This window comes from Lacerta agilis, chromosome 1, assembly GCF_009819535.1.
Source record: "Lacerta agilis isolate rLacAgi1 chromosome 1, rLacAgi1.pri, whole genome shotgun sequence".
In the NCBI taxonomy this organism is placed as follows: domain Eukaryota; kingdom Metazoa; phylum Chordata; class Lepidosauria; order Squamata; family Lacertidae; genus Lacerta; species Lacerta agilis.
Window position 1 is genome coordinate 46,810,801 of NC_046312.1, and position 18,422 is coordinate 46,829,222.

Here is an 18,422-nt window from a genome sequence, read left to right on the forward strand (position 1 = left end):
ATTCTTACAATTTAATACATCAACCAATTTCACTTTGAAGATTTTGCCTCAAACCTGGAGCAAGAGATCCCCTTAATTAGCTATTTTACACTATGGTAATAGTACACATGAGGCCAACAGAGAACATGTTAGGAGTCTACAATATCAAACCAAGGACAGTGTCTAAATCAAGAAAAATTAACTTGCTTATCAGAACTCAGTTGCTAATATCAGTTTAGTTTAAGATGAAGGAACAGAAACAAAGACTCCAAGCAATTCTACACAAGGAGAAAAATTCAGAGCAAATAGGGCAGGTGTTCAAATATCCTCTCTCCCACATTTCTATCTTCATTTTTTTCTTCATATCTTTTGGAGATGTAATGAATATTAAGCATTTCACTGTCAGAGCTGGAGTTACCGTTACACACACCAAGGTGATTGCATCAGGTGTCATGATCCTGAGACGGCGTATCCCACTGCTATGCCTACTGGCTGCCACTGCCACTGGAGAAGCAGTGAGTTCTCGCTGCTGCGATTGCCTTTCTTCACCTCTCTGGCAATGGGGTGGTGGGGGAGGGGCAGGAGGCACCATGGGTAGTGCTTGAGCTCCTGCCCCCACCCCCAGCACCAGAAAAATGAGAAGTGGTGGCAGCAGCAGGACTCCAGCTTCGGCACAGGGGTGGAGCTGGAGGCAGCAATTTCCTGTTTTCTTCAGGTGGCGAAATGGGATGGGTTGCCCATGTTCTCCATCGTTTCATACTTACCAAAGGGCTAAAACAACATTTCATTTGTGTGATAATTTACATAACTTGTGTCATCAAATGTCTTAATCAGAGGAAAAGGGTAACTGAAGTCCCATTCATTGGCCTAGCTAGGACAACTGTCATTTGACTCCTCAGCTCCCAACATTGTCTCCATCCACAGCCAATGTACCAGGCTGCATCAGAAGAGGTCATTCCCCGGCCCCCAGTTTAGCAGGGAATAACTTTTAGAAAATACTTCCAATCATCATCTAAAAATGGGAAGGGGACATAATCATTAAGAACTGGTGCCTGTGTTTGTGTATTTGCCTATTCCTTTCCTTTTTCTTTTGTTATGTTTCTTACAGTGTAAGCTATTATTTTTAATGGCATATTACTTTGAGTGTTTTAGAATAAAGCCAATATATAAAGGTATTAAATAAACAGACTCTATATATCTATATCTATAGGCTATGTAGCAGTTGAATATTAAAGAAAATGATTTAACGAGTATTATGGGAGATGAAAGAATTCTACACTCAGTATGTTGGGCAACCATTTTCATTGGAGAGCTCTATTGCCTTAGGGGTAATCTGTTTGGGCTGCGTGCTAAACCCCCCCCCCCTTACAAGGAATGCTCTTATCACAGAAACATAGGAAGCTGCCTTATACTGAGTTATTTTTTATGCATACATTTTTTTTAAATTAAAGCTTTTTTGATACAAGATAAAAGGGGGAAGAAAGAATGAAAGAAGAAAAGAGAAAAGAAAGAAAGAGAAAAGAAAAGAAAAGAAAGGGGCTTCTGATTTTTCTTCTGTCAGTTACATAAAAAGAATTATTCAAAACTTTCACTCCACAACAACATCCAACTATTCCACTTTCCATGATCCAGTATTTTCCAACCATCAAACCCAAATATCACGTGTCCTTTCACGCACAATGTCCAAAACAGGTTCCCAATTAATATTGATAAATGTCAGCAATAGTTTTTCTCTAATTAACAGTATCACCTTGGCCTCCAACAATTTCAGCAACCATGCCTCCATATTAAATAATGCTAACTCCCACTCTGAGGGCATAGGAGTCTCTCCATTGTGAACATACATTGAAACAGTATTCTATATCCATTGGTCCGGAATGTGTTCTGTATCCAATTTCTACTTCCTGTTGTATTTATGTTTTTCCAACCTTATCTCTTCCATTTCCATGTTTGTTTCCTCCATTCTTTTCCCAAAAAGAATGCCAGGGATTTAATAGCTTTATCCCATGGGATCACTTCAAGTAAAACAATTTCTCTCTCAATTCCATTGATATCAGATTATTCAGATATATCCCCATCACTCCATTTATATAACTTCATTTTTGTTTTCCAAAATCTCAGCTTTATCATTTAGTTGCTTCATTCCTCCATATACTTGTATAGTAGGTTCTTCCATTTCATCAGATGTTCCTTCTACCTTTGCCATAGTTTCATCTCTCAGCCCTGCCATACTTTCATTTCTCAGTCCTTTGTCATCTAGATCCTCTATGTCATTTCTGATCCCATTTCAACCATCTCTCATTTAGTTTCATTCCTAATTTCATTCACTCCTCCTTTCAATCTTGTCAATTTTTTATCTATTTTTTCCTCTAAAGCTTCTTTTTTTTTTTTGTTAATAAACTTGGTTAGCTCTGTCATCATCTGCTTGAGAATATCCACAGTAAGCAATGACCCTGAAGTTCTCCTTCTTTATCCCACCTCGTTCCCCCTTCTGCCTCTCTCTTTTCTCTTCTTGTAAGTGGCATTCTGAATGTTGAAGCTTTTCCTGCTTCATTTTTTAAAATTATTAGGAGCTCTGTCTCTAAACAGCTTCTGCCAGTCAGCAATTTCACAGCTTGCAAAAGCTTAACTTTGTCTACACTGAGTGACAGCAGCTCTCCAGTGTTTCAGACTGGGGGTCTCTCCCAGGCCTACTTGGAGCTTCTGCGGATTAAACCTGAGATCTTCTGCATGTAAAGCAAACACTCTATCATTGAGCCACAGCACTGCTTTGAGTCATGGCTCTTCCCCTTAAAATAGACAGAGAAGCATTCAGGGCTGCTCCAGCTATTGGAATTAATAATAAAAGTTTAACACTACAGAGTTTCAATAAAAAAGAAAATTCTAAATGTGACCTCCTTGCCTTCATTGCTTTATCTAGGGGAGGGTGGGGGAGGCATAGCAGACAATTGCAAACCAGGGTCCATGTGAGGAAACCTGAGAGCTTGAGGGGAGGAAATACTGTGCAAGCCCAAAGCTTTTTACCAACTTCCCTACTCCTTTCCCCTCTCAAGCTCCAAGGTGGCCCTTCTTGATCCCTACAAGTCATTCCTCCACCCTCTCCAGCCAGTGTTCGTGGAACAGAAAGCAACTGGTGAGATTATGGTTCAGGAGAGGAGGTAATGTAGGAGAGTGAGAAAACCTATCAGATGACCCATGGGGTACACAGAGGTCTGGGAGATGCAAAACTGCATTGGGATTCCTTGTGGGAGTGAGGATATTAAAGCCTCTACTTCCTAGTGATCCTGATGCAGCCAAGATTGCTGCCCTTATACTGATACCAGGCAGTGATATTTTGCAGCAAGGGGTGAGGGGAAGGAAGCATTTGCAGCCAAAGGCTGCATGGGGCCTGTGGTTGCCTGCATATGGTGTTTGTGGTTAATAAGGAAAGAGATGTGTGTTTGTTGGGGGGGGGCAATTCTCAATCATATTTTAAGTGATTCAGATATACAGGCTCAGTTAGCTTGAGAAAGGCATATACTAATGGAGAAAGCTAGGGAGGCAGTTGACTGCCTGCTAGTTGAATCTCTAGCTTGTGGCTCTCTTGATGGAACTATTTATTTTCAGTGGCACTGACAATTAACATGCCTGATACGTTCCTTAACAATACAGAAATACTCTTATTGATAAAATCAAAATAAATCATAAAAGTTAAAAAAAAATCTGTTTTCACATTCTAAAATAAATACTGCTTAAGCACCATCAACTGTTCACTTCCAGCATTTTTTTCAGATACAACTGAAGTGCTTCATGCTAACCATCCTCCAAAATAATTTAATGCTTTGAATGTAATTACACTACACCATATAAAGAGGTCAAGTTTAGCAAAAAGACAAAATTAGTGTCCTGTACATTAGTCATGCTCTCAGAAGTCACTAAACACCCGGAAACAGTGGTGGCTTGTATTTGATGCAGATATCTTATTGAATATTGTATTTTGAATGTCCAAATGTCTAGAGACTGACATATATTCATGGTAAAAAAAGAATAATCTAAAGGAGATTACAAGACTTTTACGTATTTTACTGCTAAAACTATCCTTTCTTGATTTATAACCCACAACTAACAGATTAGCTTAATGCAATAGCTGCTTGTCTCAATGTCAAAAGTTTCCTTGCATGTGAGAATTTCAGGCTAGTGTGCAAACTATACATTTCATAACAACTACTAAGCATGATTGACATAGAAACTGGGCCACTGTCTTAATACAGAGATTTATTTTTAATAGATTTTATTTTCAATAACAAAACATTCAAAATGGAGTTAATGATTTTAATATACTAAGATGTGACTAAGGGATTCTAGAATTGTGGACTCGTGGCCCAACCCTAAGGATGCTTACTCAAGAAGTGTGCTTAAGATCACAGCCTTAGAAACAATTGCTTATCTTCTTTAAAAAAATAAGGGTGATTTATAAAGAATCTTGTCTATGATAAATATATTCAACTATATGTGTGCCAATTTATTCACCAAACATATAAGAGAGATTTATAGTGATAGGCTGGGATAATAATAATAATAATAATAATAATAATAATAATAATAATAATAATAATGTTTTATTGGTTATAAACTCTTAACATTCCAAGAGCCGCTTAAGGTCTGCCCACCTAAGGAAGTTTCAAAAGATGTCACCGTGTTCAATGCTATTTACTCCCAAGCTTGTTTAGGATTGTAGCCTTATAGACTTAAGGCTTATGGATATAATACTTAGCACTTATTCAGCATATCTAAAAATAAGAGATAATTTTGTAGTGCTTGTATTGGTGACACCTTTCGTTTGATACTAATTGTTTAAACTGTTTAATCTTAGGCAATGATAATCCTATTACAAATACAAATATAGATTTGTCAGAACATTCTGTTTATCTCACTGATGAGAACAGTCATCATGTATCCAAGAGAGACACATGTTTAATTCCTCTCTCCCTTTCTGAAAGTCAGCCAATAAAGTGATTTAAAACAATATTATGAATTGTCCCGGGATGTCATTCCCCAAACCAGAAGTTTTCTTGAAACACTTGGAATATAATAAATAAATAAATAAATAAATAAATAGTGGTTTGAAAGCTTAATTTCTAATTGTGTCATTATGGAGACTGAATAATTAGTATATATATAGTTAACTATCTTGTGAAAAAATACCTGATTAGTCATCACCTGCTATAACTAATAAACAGGGTTTCTTTGAATTTCAGTATTAAGAAATATGTTGGAATGCCATATTTTATATTCAGTGAAATGTCTAGACAGATTGTTCTTTCATTAGTCATTATTGACTAAAAGCAGACCAAACAATCAGGAAAAACTCAAGCTGTGGAAACTATTGCTTTTAAGAGCTCAGATGAGAACACACTTTCAAATGTAAACAAGCAATAAACAAAGGTATACAATAATGACAGATGATGTCCAGGAGACACAAATCTATAATAAGTATTCAGAAATCCATCTAGATTTTCAGATGCTCCCTGAGAAGTAATGTTGAAAATGGCATGTACTTTTTCAACTAAACATGCTGCAATGCAGGTCTGACTTTTCTATAACGAAAGCTTCTTCAAAACAAATGAAATAAAAATAAATTTTTAAAATGCAACAACAAAAATTAATGAAGGAAATACAGTCATGGGAAAAAGAAAGTGCCCCCTCTTTGAATTCTGTGGTTTTACATATGAAGACATAATGACAACCACCTGTTCCTTAGCAGGTCTTAAAATTAGGTAAATACAACCTCAGATGAACAACAACACATGACATATTACATCGTGTCATGATTTATTTAACAGAAATAAAGCCAAAATGGAAACGCTGTGTGTGAAAAATTAAGTACACCTTATGATTCAATAGCTTGTTGAACCACCTTTAGCAGCAATAACTTGAAGTAATTGTTTTATGTAGGACTTTATCCATCTCTCACATTGTTGTGGAGGAATTTTGGCCCACTCACCCTGAGATGTGATTCTTGGCCTTTTTTGCAATTTCTATGAGCATTGAACTCCTGAGAAGATTGGCAACATTCTTGAATGTTTTCCACTTATGAATTATTTTTCTCACTGTAGACTGATGGACTTAAAATTGGTTGGAGATGGCCTTAGAACCCTTCCCAATTTTAAGGGCAGCAGCACTTGTTTCTCTAAGAGCATTGTGTTGTCATTTCTCCTTGGCATTGTGTTAAAACACACCTGAATGCTCCAGACCAGCAAACTGCTAAAACGTCAGCTTTTCTGGAGGTGGCCATACTTGCTGATGATCAATTAAGCAAGGACATTTTATTAGCAACCCCTGCCTGCTACTTAGCCTTTTAATTCCCATGGAAGCAGTAAGGGTGTAAAGTCGTACCTTGGTTGACGAACGGAATCTGTTCCAGAAGTCCATTTGACTTCCAAAATGTTCACAAACCAAGGCGTGTCTTCTGATTGGCTCCAGAAACAATGTGGACAGCCGAAACGGACATTTGGGTTCAAAAGAACGTTCACAAACTGGAACACTCACTTCTGGGTTTGTGGCGTTCGGGAGCCAAAACATTCGAGCCGCAAGGCGTTTGTCAACAAAGGTATGACTGTACTTAGTTTTTCACACATGATTTATCCATCTTGGCTTTATTTTTCTTAAATAAAGCATGACACAGTGTAATATGTCATGTGCTATTGTTCATCTGAGGTTGCATTTACCTAATTTTAAGACCTGCTAAGGAACAAATGACTGCTATTATGTCCTGATTTGTAAAACCACAGAATTCAAAGAGGGTGCACTTTCTTTCCCCCATGACTGTATATAAATGACTGGTCTGATTGTAACTTGATGAAAATTTACTTCTGTTTACATTTTCTGTTTTCTACATAGAACAGGCTTAGCATAGTGGTTATAGTGTGGGAGACCAAGGTTCAAATTCTCTCTCAGCCATGAAGCTTACTGACCTTGGGCTAGTCACTGTTCTTGGACTAACCCATTTCACAGAATTTGAGCATAAATGGGGAGGAGAACTACATACCCCACTTTGAGATCCTAGGAGAGAAGGTGGTATATAAATGGAACAACAAACAAATACATTTTAAAAACATTTCACGTTTCATCTTGCTGTGACAGCAGCACTGCATCACCACACACAAATGCATCATATTCTTCATTGGTGTACCATCATATCGCCTTGCCATTTCTCCTGCCACTCAGCTCCCAGCTCTTGTCTAAACTCATCACCTTACACAGAAAACTTGACACAGATTTATGGGGTGTTTTTTGCCCCCCCCAGCCTGTACATCTGGTGGGGGACAGTTTTGCCAATCCCTAGTTATGCTTCTGGCTATGGCCATTCTCTAACATCCTTAGGACTCCAACTTTTTGGCCTTACTCTTTCTTTCTTTCCTTCATCTTTTCTTTTCCCCGTCTCATTAATTGTATTTATTTATTCACCACACATATATCTCAACTTTCATCCAAGGTGGCATTCATGGTTCTCCCCCTTCTCATTTTATCCTCACAACAACCCTGTGGGATCAGTCAGGTCACCCATCTAACTTCATTGAGGGTTTGAACCCTGCTGGTCTCCCCATGTCCTAGCTGGTATATCTATGACTCTGCTTCTCTTTCCCCATCACTCAGTACATTTCTATGTGAATCTATCACACAATGACATTCTCTCTACTTTACTGATGATGATCATCTGCGTATCCCTCTGCAAATTTTTGCATCTCTCTCACATGTACCAGTGAATCTGTCGTCCCAATCCACCCCATCCTTGGCTCTTAGATGTGCCTGTGCATGCATGCCCCAACCCACCTTACAGGTAACCCCCCCATCTCCTAAAGCTTCCATCCCTTACAGGCTTGAACCTAACTTAGCATCCCAGTTCAATGAAGTCGAGCACATTCCCATTCACCATCTGGGAGAGGTGGGTGGCAATGTAGACTTTTGTCTCCTATGGCAAAATCTGTAAATCCAGTACTGGACCAAACACACACAGTGTGGGATTGTTGGTGAAAAATAGTGTTTTTAAATCAATGGAAATAACTTTCTGCTCTTGCTTAAAAAGAAATTAGTTTGGAAAACCCATAGTGGTAAGAAAAAAGTCTGAACCCAAAAAAAGGCTAAAGCTCCAAGTTGTTGAATTTCCTAGTAGGAATGTATTTCTCATTGTCAGATATTTTTTTAAAAACCACTTTATGGAAAATAAGTCAAATAGTTATAAACATGCAGTACATACTTATCTCCCACAATCCCCAAGTTGATTGTTGGGTACCCATGTTCTTGAATTGTTGCTAGAAGAGTTGAACGATTACTGTCTCTAATCTTTCCTGGTAGCAGGTCATCTTCAGGATTCAATAGCTATAAAACCAGAATCAAAATACCTGAATATTCACCTTTGCAGCGAATAAAACATAAAACAGCTGTTTATAGATGTTTTGATGTTGGACTACTGCAACACTCTCTACGTGGGGCTACCTTTGAAGGTGACCAGGAAACTACAACTAATCCAGAACGTGGCAGCTAGACTGGTGACTGGGAGTGGCCACCAAGACCACATAACACTGGTCCTGAAAGACCTACATTGGCTTCCAGTATGTTTCCGAGCACAATTAAAAGTGTTGGTGTTGACATTTAAAGCCCTAAATGGCCTCGGTCCAGTATACCTGAAGGAGCATCTCCACCCCCATCGTTCAGCCCGGACACTGAGGTCTAGCGCCGAGGGCCTTCTGGCAGTTCCCTCACTGCGAGAAGCGAAGTTACAGGGAACCAGGCAGTGGGGCCTTCTTGGTAGTGGCACCCACCTTGTGGAATCCCCTCCCATCAGATGTCAAAGAAATAAATAACTATCTGACTTTTAGAAGATATCTGAAGGCAGCCCTGTTTAGGGAAGCTTTTAACACTGGATGAATCATTGTATTTTAATACTCTGCTGGGAAACCCAGCCAGATGGGCGGGGTATGTATGTATGTATGTATGTATGTATAAATAAATAAATTTGACTTTCTATTCACATCATAAAATGATAGTAGATTTAAACTGTAATATTCATTTTGTTGGGAAGTACGCTTTATGCATTCAGGGTAAGGATTATGTTGCCAGTATCTCAAATGGAGCTGTTTGAAACCAAGTAACTATTTAGAAATATAATTAAATTACTTTGCTCGCAACAATAAAATTCTCTATCGCAGAATGTGGCCATTACTACTGGAATTATTGAACATTGTGTATGAATCAGCATTTGTGGTTTATTTCTTCCAAACAACCCGTGAGTGGCAAGCCAATAACAAACTTTGTTTCTCTCTGCTCTAAGCAGGGTGGAGTGAAGCAGGAGTGATTGAACAGTATGCACTAGCATGCTGCTCATTCACAGGAAGACATAAACCATGTGAAGTATTCATTGAGTTGCTACCTTGTTAAGACCAAGATCTTGCTGGTAGTGAAGCTAAGGAGAGGGAAGAGAAATCTTGGTAGTGGGGATGTGGGAAGAAGGGGGAAGTCTGAATCTTTTCATCATAAGTATTCTGTATGATTGGTATAAACACTGCTTTGCATCAGGCCTTCTCCAAACCATGAACTGTATCACCCTTTCCCCATCCTCTTTGTCTTCTTCTACTTCAAATCTCCAGCACCCAACCTCTGCTTTTTGTTGGAATTTCCACCTTTGACCATAGGTGTGTAGCTGTAGTATTTCTTCTATTAAACACTGAATTACATCTCTTCCTGGTCAGCGTCACTTTCTCAACCAATGTCCCACCTCTTTATTTTGCAACCCAAGTAAGTTTATCTTTGGTTTTAAACATTTGGGTAATAGTGGTTAATTTTTTTTTACTTTTGCATTAAGTGCATACATATAAAGTAAATATAGCACATTTACAGAATCTTCCTGTGAAAGCAGGCACAAAAATAATAGTTTTTGGCAGAAAATCATCATTAACATTGGAAACAGTTCATAAAAAGGTGCTGGTAGCTTTAGTCAAAATACAACTGCCATGCTTGTAGAAGTTTGATTAGCAGATCTTTCCTTACTTCATTCCCTGTGGACATTACTGCAACCACTGGAAACTTGTTAACTTCAACTTCTGTTACTCCAACAGTTGCTAGGAGACCTATCTCTGATGGACCCATATGGGTTCCCTTGGCCAGCACACATTCACCTCTTTTAATGTCATGTCCTATAGGTCTAGAAATGCATCAGAAAAGGAAAAAAAATGGATTCAAGTTATCTGACCAAACACCAAGTAGGGCTGATAAAATTTATAAAATTTCAAAAGCTATTTATGCTACACACATATTAACCTGCTATTTTAGTTTTCAAAAGCAGTATGCAGTTGTGAAAATACGTAATTCACTGACCTGATATCTTGGCCTGGTCGAGCCTGCACCAGAATGCGCACCTCAAGTTCTTCGGTGCCCTGCATTAAAAGAAACAAGCTTTCTTCATATGTGTTAAACAAAGTTAAATAAGATACTATCTCTTATCAGCCTTCATTGGGTATGAATAAAACTCAAGGTAAGTTATAGAATGTTCTGTTCATATCAGATTTAAGCTCATATAATTCAAACATACAGGCAACGTCAGAGTTATGTGTGTCCAATTTATGCACGACTGCGACTGCACGCATCACAGCAACCCGTAAGTGGCCAGAAAAGGGTGTGGAACAGGAGTGGACTTAAAGGGGTCCTTTACCTTTACTTATTGAAACTAATATTGAAACTAATAACAGTTTACATGTCAGCTCAGTAATCATGAAACATAAAGGAAAAAGCTTAATTGGTACGCACCAAAGGGTAGTTTGCATTGACATCACAGGGTCATTAGGTGGAGCTCTTGCTCCACCTGGTGGACAATGGTAGGAGAAAACTCTTGGGAAGTAGGCAGCTCCCTTTTCAGTTTTGTGGATTATCCAAGCGTGAACAGCCATCGAAGTCACACACATCCATTAAAGGAAACAACCTAACTGCCTACTTCCCTAACTCTAATTTACTAGAATTTAAGAAGAGCTGCTGCCAACTAGGCTGTAAAAACATCAAAACATCATGTTGCAGTCCATACTAAGATGTGGCCCCGATGACCCAATGTGGTCAGTGTAAAACTATCCTTCAGGTACCCATTGTACATTTCCCCATTGACATCATTGTTTCATTGTGTTGGGATATACAAAAGCTTTCCCAATTATGGTAGGCCCTAACTGCAACAATATGCACCATTACTGTGGGAGGGCCTGCTGCTTCTGCTTAGGTGAAAACATCCATTTTATAGTGCCTTAGGCAGCCATCCCGCAATGGACTACTCCAATGCGCTCTACGTGGGGCTACCTTTGAAGGTGAACCGGAAACTACAACTAATCCAGAATGCGGCAGCTAGACTGGTGACGGGGGGTGGCCGCCGAGACCATATAACACCGGTCCTGAAAGACCTACACTGGCTCCCAGTACGTTTCCGAGCACAATTCAAAGTGTTGGTGTTGACCTTTAAAGTCCTAAATGGCCTTGGCCCAGTATACCTGAAGGAGCGTCTCCACCCCCATCGTTCAGCCCGGACACTGAGGTCCAACGCCGAGGGCCTTCTGGCGGTTCCCTCACTGCGAGAAGCAAAGCTACAGGGAACCAGGCAGTGGGGCCTTCTCGGTAGTGGTGCCCACCCTGTGGAACGCCCTCCCATCTCATGTCAAAGAGATAAACAACTACCTTACATTCAGAAGACATCTGAAGGCAGCCCTGTTCAGGGAAGTTTTTAATGTGTGATACTTTCATGTATTTTAGTCTCTGTTGGAAGCCGCCCAGAGTGGCTGGGGAAACCCAGCCAGATGGGTGGGGTAGAAATAATAAATTATTATTATTATTATTATTATTATTATTATTATTATTATTACCCTGCAAGGGTAAAGAAGAAGGGTAAAGAAGGCCACTGAGGCAGCTCCTTCCTCAGTAGAGTGAACTGCCATTGCTACCGGTATGCAGGTGCATATCCATCTGGACAATGCAGATGGCATTGTCTTCTTGCCCAGTAGAGGGGTGGAATGAAAGGAGCAAAATGTGTCTCCATTTGTCTGAAGTCCTTAGTTCTGAAACTCAAATGGGAGCTGCCTAGTTTTTCTTCTGTCTGCTAGAGCCCAGCCTGATGACCCTATGATGTCAGTGGGGAAATGGGATTTGTGGGAAAGGATATACCTCTACTTCTCCTGGTGATAAACTGACAGACAGGTTGAGAACCAATTAGCTTTTAAAAATAAAAATAATAAAAATACTCTTACTAATTGATTAATAAATCATTTAAAACACATCTACATGTGGCAAAATCTGTGAACCGCCCTGAGACCCCCAGGTATAGGGTGGTATATAAATACAGTAGTAGTAGTAGTAATAATAATAATAATAATAATAATAATAATAATAACGGGTGGATTTTTAAGGATTCTGGAGGGATCTCTTAAGCATGCAATCGCTAAAGCTTTAAATAGCACTTTTGAGACCTATGTAATATAGGATAAATGAAATGCCTCAGCCCCCGTCTTCTAGTAGTCCCTCATCCTACTCTCATCAGTCCTAGTCATTACCTGCCTCATTCCAATCAAGGCAAAATTAATGATAAAAATTCAATGCAAACAAAAGCAAGAACAGAGATGGCAAAATTGCACAAACTGTTATTTGTTTCAAATGTGTATTTCTATGTATAGCCACACTTATTTGATTATGGACTGCTGAGTGATTCTCTGGAGCCATGCTGCTGTACGTAGCAGGAACAAGGATTTTTAACGTTCTCACTCACATCATCTGATTCCCTGATGAGTTCTGTGTCTTCCACCTGCACCACAGCGTCAGCACCACAGGGTATTGGAGCACCAGTTGTAACTCTCATTACCTGACCAGGCATTACAGTTTGAGTTGGCTGAAAAATATCAGGGAATGTAATTTTAATTTTTTAAAGGAACAAGAGGTCCCAAGAGGCACTAAATTATGCAGAAATAACTTGGAATGAAAAAAGTCTTTCTTGGAATGAAAAAAGTGACATATTTTCTTACCAAATTTTGATTAGCTCTATTCACATAAAGACCACTAAAACAAATTGCATACCGTATTTTCCAGCATATAAGACAACTGGGCGTATAAGACGACCCCCAATTTTCCAGTTAAAATATAGAGTTTGAGATATACTCGATTCTACACTCGATTCTACATCGATTCTACAGATTCTACACTGACTTTTGAGAAGATTTTCCTGGATTAAAAAGTAGTCTTATACGCCAGAATATACAGTATATAAAAACAATTTTAAAAAGTTTAAAGCAACAACAGCACATACATAAAATCAATAGAGACCTGCTTTTGACACGGTATGGAATGGACCTCCTGATCGGATGGTATCTGTGGGATACCTTCTCCTCTATTACACAGTGAGTTTGTAGGGTTTATGGCACTCTTTTAGGTATCCTGGACCCAAGCGTTATAGAGCTTTGTATACCAATACTAGCCCCTTCAGCCTAGCATGGTAACTAATAGGCAGCTTGTGGCTGACATGCTCTACAAACTAGGCTGTCTATAGAATCATCACAAATTATTTATACTTCCTTTTTAAAAGCAGTGAAATGTGTACATCATATCATACTAGGGGAAAAACACTTTATTAATAAAGGAAAATTAAAATATAGTGCACTCACTTGTTCACCAGCTTGGGATTCCCCAATGATGAAACGATCCCCAGGTCCATCAGCAGCTGTAAATAATACAGCAACAAGATAATTACAATTGTTGCTTAAACAGACATTAATAGGATTATTACTATTGTTCTTTACTTCATAACTCTTCTTCCAACTCCAAATCCACTTGGCAATTATGATTTCTATAAATTTTGTCTTTTAAAAAATGAAGAGTTTATCAAGTTGTTCCTGTTTTTATTACTGATGCACACCAAGCAGGACTCCTTTTCCATTATAAGATTCTGGATAATCCAAGATTTATTGGTGTTGAACAACAGCACTAGCAGTTGAGAGGGATGACTGTGTATCCCACATTCTGTTGGCTAGGAAAAGGTCAGAAGAGGGGACAGCTATCAGATACCTCTCCCTTCTCCTTCATGCTCCTTCACCCTGGGTGCTAATTAAAAAAAGCCCCCAAAGAACAATATTGAGTAGAACACAGCTCAATGTTTCAAATAAAGTTACTTTTAAAGGTATGTACGAAAAACATGTAAATACTATTTGTGTTTGTTCTGTAACTAACCTGAATCAATTTCATAAAGGGAAGGACTAACGTGCCCCCTTGCCCTCTGGGCACCACTGAACATGTAAAGCAATCTATTGTAAAGCTGAACTCTCAAAAACATTATTTCATGGTCAAAACCACAAGTATTTACCTCTGACAGCATAGCCATCTTTTACTGAAGCTGGGAAGGGTGGTAGGTTGTCTTTTGCATAAACATCTTGGGCAAGGACTCTGCCCATTCCATCTAATATGAGAAAGGGGAAATCTTTGTTAGCAAACATGGACTGCAAAACAGTTCCAATGACAAACTAAGTTCATATGTGCACAATACTGCTAATAAAACAGGAGTGGAGAATGTGTGGTCCTCCAGATATTGTTGGACTCCAAGTGTCATCTGCCCCAGCCAGCATGGCCGATGATCAGGGATGGTGGGAGCTGTGGTCCAGTAACATCTGGAGGGCCACAGTTTCCTGGCATAAAAGAAGCTTTCAATTTATGCCAACAATAATTAGTGACTAGAGAAATTCAGTCTGGAACAGAGTAAAATATTAGATTCAGCCAGCCATCAATTTACATTACAATTAATATGGAGATAGTGAAAGCAAGGACAGATAAAAGAAGAGTAAATATGGCAACCTCTTATTTACTTATCCATCCTTTGTTCATGGAGTGCAAGAGGGTGAACAAACCTCCCCAACTGTTTTCTATCCTCAGAAAGCTATGAATTTGGGGTGGGGTGGGGGAGTTATTCAGAAAAGAAAATACTATATACCACATGCTATTCTTAGCTGTGAGCAGAACACCAGCATTCATGATGAGCATTTCCCCCTCATTCATGTATATCCTAACTGCTGCCACCTTCTTAATCACCTTGCCCAAAAATGGTTTATTGGTGCTTGGGAGGTAGTTAGCTGTACCACAATGTCCTTCAAGGCAGTGGGGTACACATCATCCTGTAATAAAGTGGTCACTACACCCCTCGATTCACCCAGTCAACCCTCCACAGCTGACACAAACCAGCCAGGATTGATGTGGGTCAAGACAGCATGTAGTAGGCTGCAGAGCTACAAGTGTCTTGTCCAGCATCAATAGCTGAAACTAACAGAAGAAAATTGCATACGATGGCATATCAGACACCTCAACAGAAGTATGTCATTCAAGTCCACATGAAGACAGGTGATTTCTTCCCTTCAAAATTCCCTGCAAATTTGACACAGTAGGTCTCTGAGACTGGATTAACCCTGTATCACTTGGAAAAGTTCTGTTGGATCGGTACTTGAGGATGCAATTAAGGTGGCAAAATAGGCCTTTTTGCTATAGTTTCAGGCCTTAGCAACAATTGTGGTTCATCTCTGCTACATAAGTCACTAATTTGCTTCTGACTGGGGCTGTCCACACACAGCAGTATCATATAGTTGCAATGAAATACAGTGGTACCTCTGGTTATGTACTTAATTTGTTCCGGAGGTCTGTTCTTAACCTGAAGCACCACTTTAGTTAATGGGACCTCCTGCTGCCGCCGCAGCCCAATTTCTGTTCTCATCCTGAAGCAAAGTTCTTAATCCGAGGTACTGTTTCTGGGTTAGCTGAGTCTGTAACCTGAAGCGTCTGTAACCCAAGGTACCACTGTATGTACATTTTTATTAGCCAATATTTCTGATATTTTCTTACTTTTGTCATCATGATATTAATCTCTACTTGAGATTCAAGAGACTAAACAGTGAAGCAGGCTTCCCATGACCAAACTGCAACAATTCTAAGCTGTAGGCAAACCATTCTCTCAAATTCAGTCCTCTCATATGCAATATAGGGATAGTAACACATCCACTCCAACTAAAGAATTGTTGTAAAGATTACCAAGACAGGGGTCTGCTTTGCATGTAATGCAGCTAAGCCATGATTTATTAGACCATGGTTTACTAGATTGTCTAAACCCTGTCCTGTAGCTTAAACATTATTTATTAACCATGAACAAATCACACACAAAAGTCATGATTTGTTTCGTTGGTTTATCAACCTTGGGTTATGTTACCAATGCATTAGTGTGATGTGAGAACTTGGCTCTTGTATATAAAATGTGCTGAACTCTAAAGAGCTATACACTATGCAAAAAGCAAGTAAATAAAAATACAACAATGCTCCCCTTCCTTACTTTCTGGATGTTTGAGGTTATATGAAATACCTCGATAATTTATTATTTCTGTTCCAAGCACTGGGGTCATCTCCAGCACTGTGATGAAGGCTTTGTCCATAGATGTTAATGGAAATGGAGACATACGGTGTCTTCTTGCCACCTTTGTAATGTCTACAGCACTATGACCTGCAGAAGATGAATATGTATGTTAGAGGAAAAAGAAACATGGTATTTTCTCAGGAAGATAACAGTGTGATATAAACATTTCGCAGCCCCATAACAGTTGCTTGCCAACAATAGTTGTACCTTGGATCCCGAACGCCTTGGTACTTGGACGTTTTGGCTCCCGAACGCCACAAACACGGAAGTGAGTGTTCCGGTTTGCGAATGTTCTTTGGAACCTGAACATCCAACATGGCTTCTGATTGGCTGCAGGAGCTTACTGCAGTCAATCAGAAGCTGCGCTTGGATTCCAAACATTTTGGAAGTAAAACAGACTTCTGAAACAGATTCCATTCGACTTCCAAGGTACGACTGTACAGCAAACAGTACTCTCACATTAGGGCCTAAGTGTGCAGAGTGTGGAGCCCAGCCTGAAGGCTGCATCTTTCCCAACAACTGCCAGGTTGTACATGGTTGCATGAAAAGCAAGTCCAACATGCAATCTCCTGTTCACGAGTAGGGGCTCCACAAGATTGGGAAACTGAATTGTGATTGTGTCCCAATCACTATGAGTCCCTAACCTGTGAGCAGGAGTTCATGTGTTGAGCTTCCTTTTTACAAAACTCTGTACCACATGGGCTGTTGGGCGTGGGGAAAGCAATGTCAAGGTAGGGCTAAAAGCGTGGCCCTGCTCCTCACTCTACACTTATGTCCTAAGCACGAGTAACATTTGAATAGGAATAAATTCCTGACTACATCCAGTTACAGGTAGGTAGCCATGATGGTCTGCCATAGTCAAAACAAAATATAAAATAAAAAAATAAGAAAATTCTTTCCCGTAGCACCTTAGAGACCAACTAAGTTTGTTCTTGGTATGAGCTTTCGTGTGCATGCACACTTCTTCAGATACACTGAAACAGAAGTCACCAGACCCTTATATATAGTGAGAGAGTGGGGAGGGGTATTACTCAGAAGGGTGGTGGGAATGGGTGATTGGCTGATGGGTGTGGAAAATCTGTTGACAACTGTTAATGACTGCAATTGAAACGTCATTTAAAAGTGCACATCAGTTTAGATCTGTTGATTTAAAAAGTACCACACTAAAAAACAACAACCCAGACACAACTGGGAATACAGCATGTAATCAGCAGAACTGGTAATGTTAAACAGTGTTAATGTGAGTATTCTATTGAAGAATCCATTAGACATTTTATTGACTACCAAAGAATGTTTATTGATTTATAAGGCAAATGAGTTAGAACACCTGCTTATCTCCTAAAAGTTCTCTTAATATTTTACAGAACTGAGACAGATATCTCCAAGAACTCTCCCATGCTCACATACGACGATGAAATGCCATATTCTGAAGTGCTAATATGCAGGTGACATTAAATAAGCATTTCCACCTCAAAGACAAATTACACTAAGTCACTTTATTATCTAGAAAATCAGAAGTCGTTGGAAGCAAAATGGTTGTTAATTTGGGAGTCATTTTGAATCAATACTATGTCATGTTTCTCTAAACATGCAATTAACACTATCTTGTCATTATTTCATTTTTATAATAGTGCTTGATAGGATTGGCTTTTTATTCAGCTCTTCCTATGACGTAAGTAATATTTCTGTGGCAAATCATGTCAATTGTTGGAGACTTAATTAAGGTTAGAGGAAAAAGGCTCTTAATTTTCTAAGGTTTTCTGCTACTCAAGCTGGTATCTTGCTTCAGGTTCAGGTTTATTGATTGTGTTAATAACGCAAGGGCAAAACAGCCTTTATGTGATATTAAGATTAGCATACTTAAGATTAATGGCAAACACACTTCATAATTTTCTATACTGGTTACCACATATGACATGTAACCCAAAGGTCTTCAATGGATGCTGATTTGTGGACATTACTTTCACCAAATGCAACAAAATAATCAATCACGATATTAAAATTATTT

General features: G+C 39.1%; 1 protein-coding gene across 23 annotated transcripts in view; it reads right to left on the reverse strand.

Moving 5' to 3' along the window:
* Positions 1-18,422, reverse strand: part of GPHN (gephyrin) — a 235,191-nt gene that overhangs the window by 14,899 nt on the left and 201,870 nt on the right. For 12 of the 23 annotated variants that reach the window (XM_033147641.1, XM_033147749.1, XM_033147759.1 and 9 more), the window contains 7 exons: positions 16,364-16,501; positions 14,333-14,425; positions 13,638-13,693; positions 12,749-12,868; positions 10,333-10,391; positions 10,006-10,159; positions 8,216-8,337 (listed from right to left, as the gene is read on the reverse strand). In XM_033147641.1, the coding sequence (XP_033003532.1) occupies positions 8,216-8,337; positions 10,006-10,159; positions 10,333-10,391; positions 12,749-12,868; positions 13,638-13,693; positions 14,333-14,425; positions 16,364-16,501 (742 nt within the window). Of the gene's footprint in view, positions 1-8,215; positions 8,338-10,005; positions 10,160-10,332; positions 10,392-12,748; positions 12,869-13,637; positions 13,694-14,332; positions 14,426-16,324; positions 16,502-18,422 lie in introns of all 23 variants that reach the window. The other 11 variants (XM_033147666.1, XM_033147695.1, XM_033147633.1 and 8 more) reach the window with 2 other exon arrangements.